General features: G+C 43.4%; 1 protein-coding gene and 1 long non-coding RNA gene across 3 annotated transcripts in view; one reads left to right on the forward strand and one right to left on the reverse strand.

Moving 5' to 3' along the window:
- Positions 1–13,556, reverse strand: part of GIGYF2 (GRB10 interacting GYF protein 2) — a 144,641-nt gene that overhangs the window by 35,128 nt on the left and 95,957 nt on the right. For both annotated transcript variants that reach the window (XM_064286544.1, XM_064286543.1), the window contains exons 15-21: positions 12,499–12,665; positions 8,826–8,917; positions 7,292–7,390; positions 6,049–6,149; positions 4,431–4,531; positions 2,628–2,789; positions 923–1,081 (exon numbers count right to left, since the gene is read on the reverse strand). In XM_064286544.1, coding sequence (XP_064142614.1) covers positions 923–1,081; positions 2,628–2,789; positions 4,431–4,531; positions 6,049–6,149; positions 7,292–7,390; positions 8,826–8,917; positions 12,499–12,665 — 881 coding nt within the window. The remainder of the gene's footprint in view (positions 1–922; positions 1,082–2,627; positions 2,790–4,430; positions 4,532–6,048; positions 6,150–7,291; positions 7,391–8,825; positions 8,918–12,498; positions 12,666–13,556) is intronic.
- On the forward strand, positions 1,077–7,762 carry LOC135231515 (uncharacterized). The gene is made up of 3 exons (XR_010322205.1): positions 1,077–2,577; positions 3,809–3,997; positions 7,251–7,762. It is a non-coding gene; the product is annotated as an uncharacterized LOC135231515 (long non-coding RNA).

The following is a 13,556-nucleotide window of genomic DNA, read 5'->3' on the forward strand; positions in this document are numbered from 1 at the left end:
AAAAGCAAAGATGTCACTTTGAGGAGTGAGGTGCACCTGACCCAAGCCATGGTGTTTTCAGTCGCCTCATAGGCATGCAAAAGCTGGACAATGAATAAGGAAGACCAAAGAAGAATCGATGCCTCTGAATTACAGTGTTGGTGAAGAACACTGAATATACCACGGACCGCCGGAAGAACAGAACAAGTCTGTCTTGGAAGAAGAACAGGCGGAACGCACCTCCGGAGCAAGGGTGGAGAGCCTTCACCTTGTGTACTCTGGACATTTTATCAGGAGGGACCTGATATGCATGTGATGCCCCTGGAGAAGGACAAAATGCTTGGTGAGGCAGAGGATCAGGGAAAAAGAGGAAGACCCTCCAGGGGACGGACTGACACAGCAGCCGCAACAGTGGGCTCAAACACGGCAACCATTGCGGGGCGGTGCAGGACCGGGCAGGGTTCCCTTCTGATGTACACAGGGTCGCTATCAGTCGGAAGTGACTCGACCGCACCTAATCACACAAAAATTACACCTAAAAAAGATAACCATAAAGTAAGAGTGAGGAGTGAGTGGTAGTACAGATAAAACAAAAATGGCAGGATGTTAATAATTATTGAACTGGGTGATAGGTGTGTGGGGATTTATTATACTATTCTGTTTATTTTGTGTAAGTCTGAAACTTGCTAAAAAGAACACATCTTATAACCTTTCTCACCACTTATATCTGAGAAAAGGCCAGAAAGGTAATTTTTTTGTCTTCTGTCAAAAAAGAGGTTTTCATTTTAAGAAAAAAGGAATTTAGAAGTAATAAGAGTCAGTTGGGTCTCTTTTGGTAGTTTTAACCAACATAAGAAATTTTTTAATAGGCTATCCTAATACTTTCTTGATCACTAATTCCTAGTTTCAAAGACGCACTGAGAAGATGAAGCCATCTGGTCACCTGCTTGCGTAACAACTCTTCCTGCTTCCGCCTTTCCTCCTCTTCTCTCCGCCTCTCCTCCAGTCTCCTCAGCGCTTCTTCTTGTTGCTGCCGCTCTTCCTCTTCTCGCTGCCGCCTTAATGCAATTTCTTGCTCCCTCTGGCGTCGCAGAGCCTCTTCCTAAAGAAAAAAAGGGGTTGAAACCGTGGCTGTCAGCTAATGTATCATAATTTGAAATAGACTAGGTTATGTGCTACTAAAACCCTCTTAACAATAACATAGAAAGTATGTAACCAGGATCTAAGGTAAAAAGCATGTATGTGAGTTGGGGAGTGGGCACAATGAGAGTTTAAAAAATTTTGTCTTTAAAATATCAGTAGTTAAATAGCAACACACTGTGAAGTCCATCCTGTTTCTCTATTAGCTCTGTCATTTACTGACTGGCCCTGGGAAAGGCCACACTAGGACACAGCCCTTGGTTTCTCCACTGGTCCTTTCAGTGTCTCCTTTTTGATCCACTGAGAAACCAGCACAGCCACCAACAAAGCCTGGTGAGGCAGGGGGACGTTCTCCACAGTCAGTACTGGAGTAAAGCAGTGTTTCCCAGGCTATGTTCTGAGATGTTCCGAAGAACAAAAGTTCCATTAACAGGACTAAGTATTATACAGAAAACAATCCCATTGTCAAATTAATTTAGGGAACACTAGGCAAAACATAATCAAACAGGTTTTACTGCAAAACTACTTACAGCCTCTGTATGCCAATGTACACTATGACTCTTAAGAAATATTAATAGTTGGGAAACTTATACTTAGATGGTCCCTTTTGATTTTCACAGAGTATCTTTTGGGGCCAACAGCAAGTAGGAAATGTGAAGTAAAGGCGAGACTTTGGGGCTATTATAGAGTGAATTCTTTCACTTGGGGTCAATGAAACACCCCAATAAAAAAGTGGGACAAGCATACGAACAGAGAATTCCAAAAAAAAAAATGCGAACAGCCAAAATACATGAAAAATGTTTAAACCTCACTGGTGAGAAATACTTAAGGAAAGATTTAGTTATAAGGATTTTCATTCAAACTGTGTTATAATAGTGAAAAATTGGGAACAACCCTCATGCCCACTAAAGAGACCTAGCTAAATTAAGACTTTATCTATAAAGTGAAATTTCACACGGCGACCAAATATAATGATATGATTTGTAGCAGTATACTGGACAAGGGAAAATGACATGATGTATGTCAAAAGGTAGGTTACAGAACTCTAAGTAAAACCCAAACCAAACCTACTGCTGAGAACTCTAAGTACAAGTGATAAATACCTCCTAAAAATAAAAAAGCTTATGTCGCCACATGTATGGCTTTTCCTCCTTTCTGAAACACGAGTCCCTAGTATAGAGGTGAAGGTAGGAGAGCTTCATCAAGGAAAAGAGCAAAGTAAGGGCAGAGGTCTGAGTCAAAGATCAGTGTAATTTTAAAAAGCACATTTGGCTCTCAAAAATGTGACGTTTAATGCTGTTACAACAGAGTTCCTTCCTTCCTTGTTTTCAGCAGCGAGAGTAGAACTTTAAAAATCTAACTGGTCTATAAAACCACAGGCACTAGGCAAAGGAACTCAATCCGCAAGATTTGCTAGGACCCATGGGTGTTCGTGGAGAGCAGACGCTCTCTCTAAAGGTGAGTGAGTCTTCTAGGATTCTCCACGGTCAGAGTTCTCGGAGGTGTACCTGTTTCCTTCGGGCAAGCTCCTCTTCCTCCCGCCTTTTCCTCTCCTCCTCCTGCTGTCTCCGAAGAAGTTCCTCCTGTTGTCTCCGGAGTTCCTCTTGACGCTTGCGCTCCTCCTCTTCCCGTTTGGCCCGCATTTCTGCCTCTCTCCTCTCCTGTTCCAGCTGCGGTTACACGAGAGCGTTCTCAGGGACCTGAAGCCGAGCACTGAACACTGCGCCACCGAGTGGTACTGGCGGGAGGGGCTGGGCTGTGCAGACCTGGCCACTCACTGAGTCCCCTGGGAGGGATCCCTCCCAGTCAGCACTCTTAGGAGCTCTGATATGTCACAGCAACATCAGGACAGCTTCATGCTCTCTTACTGAACGCACTTTCTCCCGCCTGTCTGCCTACCTCCTCACTCCACACTGCCACTAACCACGCCACAGGTCCTAGGCGTGCTGGGAAAGTAGCCTATGGGAAAGTAACCTAAGAATATTTTTTGGAGTGGCATTTCTTTACTTTTTCCCACAAAAGGACAGCTGGCTGAAGATATAACAGTACGTGGCTATAAGGTTTCAATACCAATGTCGTAAAGCTGCTAGTATAAAAAACTATAGAATTCTTTAAAGTTTGAAGACCAATCCCTAAATAAATCCTATCACAGTTCCACATGTTAATCGATCCAGCACCTGGTCTCTGGTCCCACCGCCACAGCTTCAGTTCAGACCTCCACTTTTCTCACCCATATTCCAAAGAGTCTCTTATCCAGTTTCCTAGCATCCTGTCTGCCCCACTTTCCCCAGCTCAAATGCCACATTTTCCCTCCAAAAAAACACTCCAGGCTTACTTTCAACACCACCCTGCAGCCTGCAAATAAAGCCTAACTCTGTAACATGATCTGTGCCTGGCTCTTCCCATTGTTTATCCCTCAGACCCGCTGTGGTCCCAAGCCAGGCCAAGTTACTGAGCACTTCTGGACCTCTGTAAGTGTTATTTCCTTCAACTGCAATTGAATTTTCACCTCTTTCTGCTCTGTCATGTCCAAACCCTTCAAATGAGCTAAATCCTCATCCCTTTCAAGGGAACATCAGTTCACAGCTCATCAGAAGTGCTACCCGGCTCCTAAACCCCACCTCTACAACTGGGTCCATGTGGTTCTCAACTACCCTGTCATTGTAATGTCTGTCCCTTCATGCTGCAGACTGCAAGCTCCCTGAAGGACCCATCTTCCATCATTTCTGTGCTCGCCACACAAAGCACTGGGCACCAGAAGGCACCTGAGAGTTATTTGGACTGTGACCTTTCACTCCTTTACGGAGACAGATCCTGACCGTGAACACTTCCCATGTTCTGGGCACTCGAAGGAGACAGTCACTACCTCAAAGGACAGGTATGAAGTATGCATGAAGTATAAAACAGGAACAGGACACTCTTAGAGGCACATGAACCCAGAAATTATTACAATGATGCTAGGTGTTGAAACAGGCATCCTCTTCTGGCAAGTATGAAAACCAAAATCCCATATTCTTAGCTCCTCTAGAAGATGTGAACAGAGCACAGGATCTAACATCCATGTTGAGCTTTTCAGCTATATGTCTGGGTACACTAAGAAACGCAAACAAACATCACCACAGAGCTTCAGAGGGATGTTTTTGGGAAAAGAGGGTACAATAAAAATCAAATACAAGTGTACTTAAACCAGCTAAGTAGCAGTAGACTAAAAGCAGAAGTACACCCAGCTAGAGAGAACTGGAGATCAGCAGACAGAGTGTCTATATGCTCAGCCATAAGGCACATGCTGCTACAGGAAGTGAGGGTCTGACCTTTGCAGCTTTGGCCTTCTCCATCTGCTGAAGCTGCTCCAGGGCAGGTCCTGGAGTTGTGGTGTCCAGGGGAAGATCCCACACACTGCCGCCTTCCCAAACTGTAAGACAATTGGTGGGGCGGGGGCGGGGGGGGGGGCAGCACATCAGAGTTTCCACACATGGTCACATAGCCGTAAGCTTGATGACTAAAGCTGCTTCCCTGTCCCCAAAGGAGCTCCATCACACACATCTGCTCTGCTTTTAAATCGACCAAGCTGTCACTGGGCTCTAGTTTACGTCAAGAGCCTTCAACATGGGAGGAAAGAAAGTATCAAGCATTTTTTGGGCAAATAATTTGATCCTCACAAAGCCCTATAATGTTATCTGTTCATAACCCCGTTTTTACAAAGGGGCTGAGGTGGTCTCATAACATTCATTCCCAAGGGCACGGAGCAAGCATGTAGCCATGCCAGGACTCAAACCCAAGTGTACTCGATTCCAAAGCCCATGGTATTTCCTGTAATCATACAGCCTCTTACCAAGTGACAAGAGAGGTGCAAGAGCAGCCTGGGCGGGTCTCACGCATGACACTTGGTCCTGACCAACATGTACGGCAGTACACGGTCAGAGGTGGGAGCCAATAGATAAGGGCTCTGAGTCTGTTACCCTCTGTCAGCTAGGCTTGCTGACACCACTTTTCAGCATTCTCTATTTCCTATGTTCCTGTTACCATCTATTTATGGACTATTAATTACTAACTGTACAAAACCAGTGGAATATTCGTAAAAAACAAAAAACCTTGATTTCACACAAATCTAAAGAGAAAAAAATATTTAATAAAGTACTTATAGTTTCAAAAAAAAAAAAAATGGAGACTATCTTAGTAACTTAATTATAAATGTCTACCAAGAAAAAATAAGGTAGACTCAGCTGAGAAGCTTGCTAAGAAAGGATAACCGATTCTTCTCCTGACACACTCCCGGGTCAGTGTTGCTAAGAGAACTACAGCCTGAAGGCTGATTGGGTCTAGAAATATCCATCAACGCTCAGGGGTCCTGAGAGCTTTCAATACAACTATAGCCTCTTATAAGGACGCTCTCCAGGATTCCAACCATCCACCTCTGCAAATATCAGACCTCAACACAAGTACTTCACCAATGTCAAGACTTAAATCATCTCAATCCAAAATTTTCTAATTTGATGCAAAAAGATCAGAGAACAACGCCAGGTGTCCTTTCAAAGGAGGTTTTTCTCTTCCTAAAATCTGTGGGGCCCTTGCAGTGATTCAAAAAGATAGAGCACCATTACTTTTGTTCTTATTTATGTTTTTCATTCTGGCTGAAGAGATCAAAGAAAATGATTTAAAAGACTTTTCCACACTGGTTAAACCAACATAAAAACTGAATCAAACACAAGAAATCTGATCTTCTAAATGATTTCTAGCAAATCCTTAATAGTTTATTTCAACAATACCTTTAATCTTTTGCTGGAGTCTATTAAAAAATGTACCTTTTGTTAATATTCAATACCAAAATGGATCCAAAAATCTGATACATTTTTTAAAAAACTGAACATCAACATATTATTAGAATCTAAAACCTTGAAGCTATAGTAAAGCCCTAGTGTAGGTTTTTACCTGTAGGCTGTGAGGCTGTTGGCTGAAGCTCCCAGATAGAGCCATTATCTGGCACTGTCACAGACCTAGTTACTGAGGAAATGATGTTCTGATCAGATATTCTGCAGAAGGGAAATAAAAAAAACCAACTTGTTCTTGTCATTTGCAAAAAGAAGACGAAGAGGAATTTCTATGTTATTTCTAGCTTTTCCAAGTTATCTGGCCAGAAAATTCTTTCATTGTTTCAACTAAAGCCTAACACTAACAAAGTCAGAGGCACAATAATCACATGTATTACAAGATACTGATTTTTAAATAATGGATATACCTACTACCTTAAAAAAGCCTTAATATCTTACTAAAAGCCACAAGGCCATCACATTATAATGAAAAACCCTTAAAGAGGAAGTCAAGAGGTCTGCATTTTAGTTGTCTCTGAAGTTTGCTATGTGCTACGTCAACCAAGTCCTTCAGCCTCTCAGAGCCCCACTCTGCCCGTTTGTAAAATAGAGACTCTATCACCTAACCTGTCTACCTGACAGGATGGATTAAAGCTCAAAGGGAAATGTGAACGGTTTGATTAAACCGGGCAGTAAAGTTTTGGAGGGCAGGGACTAATACCTTTGCAGGGTTTACAACACATACTAAATTAAATCATCTGAAAAATGCAGAAACTTAAGGCATCTAGTCCAATTTCCTTTTCCTTAGACATACCTTAATGGCTTTTGGGTTTCAGAAAATTATAGCCCTGTGTGGCACTGTGGAATCCCTGGTAGCGTAGTGGTTAAGTGCTACTGCTGCTAACCAAGAGGTCAGCAGTTCGAATCCACCAGGCACTCCTTGGAAACTATCGGGCAGTTCTACACTGTCCTAGAGGGTTGCTATGAGTCAGAATCAACTCGACGGCAGCAGGTTTGGTTTGGTGGCATTGTTATTATCTTCCTTGAGATTACCACAGGTAAAAGTGAGATTAAAATCCTGGACAGCAACTTTCTGTTGCTGTTCCCGTAAGACTACACTGCTTCTCGTGTGTCCTTTGGTTACTATTCCAAATTGGTCCTCCATGAGTAAAAAAGACTGAGTAAATGTTTTCCCTTTAGCTTCACGATTATTTTTACTCTGCTTTTATGCACCTACCACCTGCGGGTAGGACTTATGTGTGGGTATTCTGACACCAGAATTCACGTACTCTTCCTCAATTTCCCTTGTTGTCTTTCTTCCAGCACACACACACAATGAGACACATAATGGAATGACCACCAACCTCATCTTCAGAGCCTGAAGGAGAAGCGCCAACTGCTGCTGCTGCTGAGAAGACAGGGCTGCTTTCTGTTGTTGAGCCAAAACCTGTGCATATTGTTGTCTTCAAAAAGCAAGACCAAGTGTCACCTATCTATCCACATTAAGTCACTTTACTAAGACTCTGAAAGGCAAGGTTCAATTCACCACCCTCCCCAAAAGCACACCGTTAGAAATAACTACCAAGCATATTTTACAATTCTTCTCGGTAATAGTCAAATAGAATGTTCCATAATTCATTCCAGAAAGAAATGAACTTATAGATGACATGCTTTTGCTCAAAAAAAGGACAGCAAAAAGCACAAAATGTCCAAAACTGGCAAACCCTTCAAGAACACAGTAGCCCTTCATCAGAAAACAAGTGAAATTAAAGCAGATTCAAATAGCTACTTCCATATGAAGCACCTCTTGAGCAAAAAAAAAAAAAAATCCCAAATTTATGTCTCAAGTTTTTTCACTAGATCAGTAGTGAACAAATGTTCTCTGTAAAGGACCAGATAGTGAGTATTTTCGGCACTGCAGGCCATAGAGTCTCTGCCACAACTACTCAATTTCACGTTGTAGCACAAAAGCAGCCAGAGATAATACGGAACAAATGGGTGTGGCTGTGCTTCCATAAAGGTGAGTTCCTGAGTGGTGCAACTGGTTAAGCGCTGGTCTACAAAGCCAGGGATGCCTCGGGAAAAAGGCCTCGGAAGCCCTACATAGCACAGCTCTACTCTGCACACGTGAGGACTCCATGATTCAGACAGCGACTGGTTTGGTTTGGTGCTCTGATGTTGTTGCTGTTAGCTGACGTGGGTCTATTCTGATTCATGGCGACCCCATGTATGCAGAGCAGAACTGTTTCACAGGATTTTCAAGGCTATATAACCTTTGGGAAGCAGATGGCCAGGCCTGTCTCCTGAGGCGTCACTTGGTGTGCTCAAACCCCAACCTTTCATCTACTAGTCAAACATGTAACCGTTTCTGGCACCCAGGAACTCCTGGTGCTCTGATAAACTTTGTTTGTAACAATAGGTAGCAGGCAGGATTTGGCCCATAGTCTACAGTTAGCCAACCTCTCCATCAGATGGCCAGCGAAGCCTATTTCTTCTATGAAAGGGATGCACAGTATAAGTGATCTGCCATTGTTCCATACCACTCCTAACAGGGTAAACTTGGTGCTTCTCTCCCTCCCTCCTATGGTTTTTCTCTGTGGCATTGACAGCTTAGCCAATCAGGAGGCACTTAGTTCTTAAAAGGTTTGTTGGTTCCTGCTTTAGGAGCTAAATAGCTTGCAAAATTATACTTGCATGTCAACTTCTGCTAATTTCTGTCACTTAAGAGGTGAGATGAGAGACTAAATTTGAACTGTAGAGTAACACGCCACTAGATGTCTGACCAAAGTGTTACAGAGACTTTCAGTTCTCTGTGCCGTAACGGGTGAGGCCTGACAACAGATTCCACCTGACGCCCCTGTGGGGCCGCAGCGCGCCCTGCCGCATTACCGTACTCACTGTATTAAGAACTGCTGGTACTGGAGGTGCTGCATCTGGTACAAGGCTGTGAGCTCCTGCTGGCGGGACAGTCGTTCCTGGTCCAACTCTCCCTGGGTGGGAAGGCGTGAGGAAGAAATACTATTAAGTAAATTGCAAGAAACATAAAAATAAAAGCCACTCAGTAGATATATCTGAAAGCAAAATGAATCTCAGAACTTTAATCTCCCACCTCACCCTTATCCTAAAAAACTGGCATCTTTAAAACTAAGCCACGCCACCTAGTGGAATATGGTGGCAGCTACATTATAAGAGATTCCTTAAGGTGGAAAAGAGTCCACATTTCAGGTGCTGGTCTTTCCTCCTGCCCCTGAAGCTGTACTGTGCTCCAGGGTTACTACTGCACCTGGAAAACTATGCAATTCTCCCAATCTTAAAGGTGATTCACAAATTTGGAGGTAATGTAGAAATTAGAGAAATGGGACAGTAGAAGAGTAAAATTATCTAAAAGATAAAGGAAATATTACAGTACAAATTTGACAATGGCATGTGCCAAACACAGGGAGACAGTCTACGAGGATGTCTTCTGAAAGATGGTGATCAATCTTAAACTAAACAGAATATGAAAGCATTTTGAACACTTTCTACACAAAAACTAGGTGGTTTCTGTTGCTATTAGTACATATGGGTTAGAAAAGATAAAGAAATTGTAGCAAAATCCTGTTTTTTCGCCTATATTTCAAATAACCAATGCTGGAATTTAAATTTTAAAAATGTAAAAAGAATGAAATGTGAAGTGAAGATAAAAGAAATATACAGACGACACAGACTAAACTTATGCAAACCATTAGTGAATCATTTAGTCAGTATTTTAGACTGATTATAGTTTGAAATTAACAACCTGCAATATGCAGATGACACAACCTCGCTTGCTGAAAGTGAGGGAACTTGAAGTACTTCGTGATGAAGCTCAAAGACTATCATCTTCTAGTATGGATTCCACCTCAACATAAAGAAAGGAAAAATCCTCTCAACTGGACCAATGAGCAGCATCATGATATGTGGAAAAAGACTGGAATTCCCAAGGCTTTCATTTCCTTGGCTCCACAATCCATGTCCATGGAAGCAGCAGTCAAGGAATCAAATGATGCATTGCATTGGGCAAGTGGGCAGCAAAAGACTTCCTTAAAGTGTCAAATAGCAAAGACGTCACTTTGAGAACTAAGCCGTAACACATCTGTCTTGGAAGAAATGCAGCCAGGATGCTCCTTAGAATCAAGGATGGCGAGACTTCGTCTTGCACACTTTGAATTTATTATCAAGAGAGACCAATCCCTGGAAAAGGACATCGTGCTTGGTAAAGCAGAAGGTCAGCGACACAATGGCTGCAACAATGGGCTCAAACACAGGGACAACTGTGAAGATGGCACAGGACTGGGCAGTGTTTCATTCTGTTGTATGTGTGGTGACTATGAGTCGGTTCAAGTCAATTCAAATATAGTCTAGAGTATGCAATTCCTCAGGGCAGAGATCAACTGAAATTCAGGGACATTTTTCTTTCTCGTTAAATATTGGAGGGGACAGCTACCCTAGGTTAATGTCAGTTTCCTACATGAACAACTAGGCTTTAGGTACGTTCATATGAAGGTGAGTTGTCTCCTTAGCAGTACTACTGAGAGCAAAGGAGCTGACAGGAAGCAGAGCTTTCCAGTGCTGCTTTTCTGCTGAAACAGGTATGACTGAGGCTCAGCACCTATGGCTGGAAGTCAGGAAAAGGACCAGGGCAAGCACGCCAAGCTCCAAGTGATGAGCTTCCAGATGAAACAGGTGTAACTGAGGCTCAGCACCTACGGATAAAGTCAGGAAACGGACCAGTGCAGGCACGCCAAGCTCCACGTGATGAGCTTTCAGGTGAAACAGGTATGACTGAGGCTCAGCACCTATGGCTGGAAGTCAGGAAAAGGACCAGTGCAGGCATGCCAAGCTCCAAGTGATGAGCTTCCAGGTGAAACATGTATGACTGAGGCTCGGCACCTATGGATGAAGTCAGGAAACGGACCAGTGCAGGCACGCCAAGCTCCAAGTGATGAGCTTCCAGGTGAAACAGGTATGACTGAGGCTCAGCACCTACGGCTGAAGTCAGGAAACGGACCAGGGCAAGCACGCCAAGCTCCAAGTGATGAGCTTCCAGGTGAAACAGGTATGACTGAGGCTCGGCACCTATGGATGAAGTCAGGAAACGGACCAGGGCAAGCACGCCAAGCTCCAAGTGATGAGCTTCCAGGTGAAACAGGTATGACTGAGGCTCAGCACCTACGGCTGAAGTCAGGAAACGGACCAGGGCAAGCACGCCAAGCTCCAAGTGATGTGCTTCCAGCTGTTGACACATGCAGGATGAAAATCCACCCCAACTTCAGAGACGGGTAATAAGGCTCAAACTGGGTATTTAAGTTGAACTTGCATATAATAATACACAACATGATTTTTACATGGATTTACAGCAATTAAGACAATGTCAGAAATAATTTCCCTCACCATCTCTTCTAGACCACTACTCTTCAAACTATGGGTCTCAACTGGTCATTGGATTGGGAAAGCAGTAACTGGGTGAAGAACAGCATTTCAAAAAGATGAAAGAGAACAGAAAACACTAGAGTGTACACTGCACATAACGTTTTGTGAAACTTGCTATACATACATAGAGTCATAAGTGTACAGCCTACTGATGTAAAAACGTTACTTTAATATGGGCCACCGTCACGACAGTTTGAAAGCCACTGTCCTCACCTACAGACTCCCTTGTCTACAGAGGTTGTATCTTATTCATCCTCATCTCAGGAGAGCCTAGCACAAGGCCTGGCACTCAGTATGTGCGTGATGACTGAATCAGTGGTGAAATTTCCCGTAGAAACCCAGCGTTCACACTGAAGATTTCTGACTACAGCCATGTTGACAACGGCCGGCCATGAGACACGCCACCAGGAGAAGGAAAATGAGAAGTGGCTCCAGAGACCCCTGAAAAGAGCTCTACTGGGCGATAGTCGGGGCAGTCGCAGGAGGGGCAAAGACTGCACCTGCCATAGGGGCTGCAGTGCCAGCACACTAGGGGGGTCACCGGCATTGTGTTCCATTTGTGGTCAAAATATCAGGAGCTAATATTCAAAAAAACAAAGAAAATCCTCAAAATAGCGTGAAGCAATGGAATTTCAGATGAGTAACATTTTATTTAGAGTAAACCTCAAATGTAGGAACTTTTTAAGTCAGAAAGCAAGAGGCAAACAGAGAAGAGGGAGTGTGTGCCTTCTCACTAGGGACAAGAAGCAACTCAAAGAAGCCAGCTGAAGCACAGACGGTGAAGGCAGAGCTCTGAGATGGGCGTAGAAAGGTAAGAAGTCAGACAGCGCAGGGTCTGCAGGCCGTGACAAGATGTTGGCCCACATTCTACACCTGGCAGAAAGCTACTGATGGATTGTTTCTCTGGGTTTGAGAGAGACAGACAGACAAGCTGAAGAAGATGGGCACAAACGTCTGAGTTTTGAAAAATCATTATAGCTACATATGCAGTCTCTGATTCAGGCTTCTCATTACAATTTCAATTTGCTTCCTCATGACACGTAACATTTGGGCTATGTTTTCAAGGAGAAGTAGGTGCTCTGTGTTCAATATGTGTTACAGGTGAGCTTCAGGTACTTACCAAGTGAGGAGGGGGTGCTGGGCCGGGCGAGAAGGGAACTCTTCCCCACATTTTCATGATATCACCAAGAGGCTGGAAGCTTTCATCACATGCTCTCTTCACCAATAGAGACATGGTAAAATAGCCCGCCTGAAACCACTCCGCCATCTCCTGGTTATTGAAGGGACCTGTAATATCACCGAGTAAGCAGAAGAGCAATAAGAACCCTTTTAGGCACAAAGAGGAAACAAATATTTCCGACCCTCATCCAGAGGAAACACCTCTTCAGGTGGCACCTGTTGAATACTTTGTATGGTATCTTAAGTCACTTCCAAAGGTGGTGAACAGGCTTCTCATTAACAAAACATAACAGGGACAACTTTGAAATAAGCCTTCTGTGTATATACCCCAAATTCTCAGCAGTGCTTTAATTATTGTAAGGAGTACGATGGTCTCTGTCTCACTCCAGCGCCACGAGTCATCTGTTAGAAAAGCTCCATACAGCTGAAGAGAAGACTGCACTCTGTTAGACTCTGGATCACGCGGGTGCAGAGAATATAAATATAGCTGCAGGGCTGGAAGGCTTTTCTCCAATTTTCGTTTTCAGACAGATTATTGCATACGGGGCAGAAGATAAGCAATAATCATTTAAATTAAGACAAACTAAAATTTATTTACCCAAATGGGATTAAATCTGCTCTTGGTATGGGGGGAATAACATTCTCTAGATATTTTATAAAAAGAAATTGCCAGGAATTTTATATATAAAACTAACAAACAAGTGCACTCCAATCAATAAACCATTCATTCATTCAACAAATACTAAACACTTACTACGTGATCTAGGCACCGGGGACACAATAGTAAACAAAACAAAGCCCTAGAAATTCCATTTCAGAGAAGATGGGGTAGACGCACTGTTTTCCTATTTCTCCTGCTAAGTAGAACTAAAAGCCCTGGGCATTACATACAGCAAACCAAAGAAGCCTCTGAAAGGTGGAGAGAACAAAGCAGACTGACTCAGGGCCTTGAGGCCTGAGGCGAGACACAGTAGTGTGTCCCCTGGGTTTGCTGTATAC

The sequence above is a fragment of the Loxodonta africana genome, chromosome 6, assembly GCF_030014295.1.
Source record: "Loxodonta africana isolate mLoxAfr1 chromosome 6, mLoxAfr1.hap2, whole genome shotgun sequence".
Classification (NCBI taxonomy): domain Eukaryota; kingdom Metazoa; phylum Chordata; class Mammalia; order Proboscidea; family Elephantidae; genus Loxodonta; species Loxodonta africana.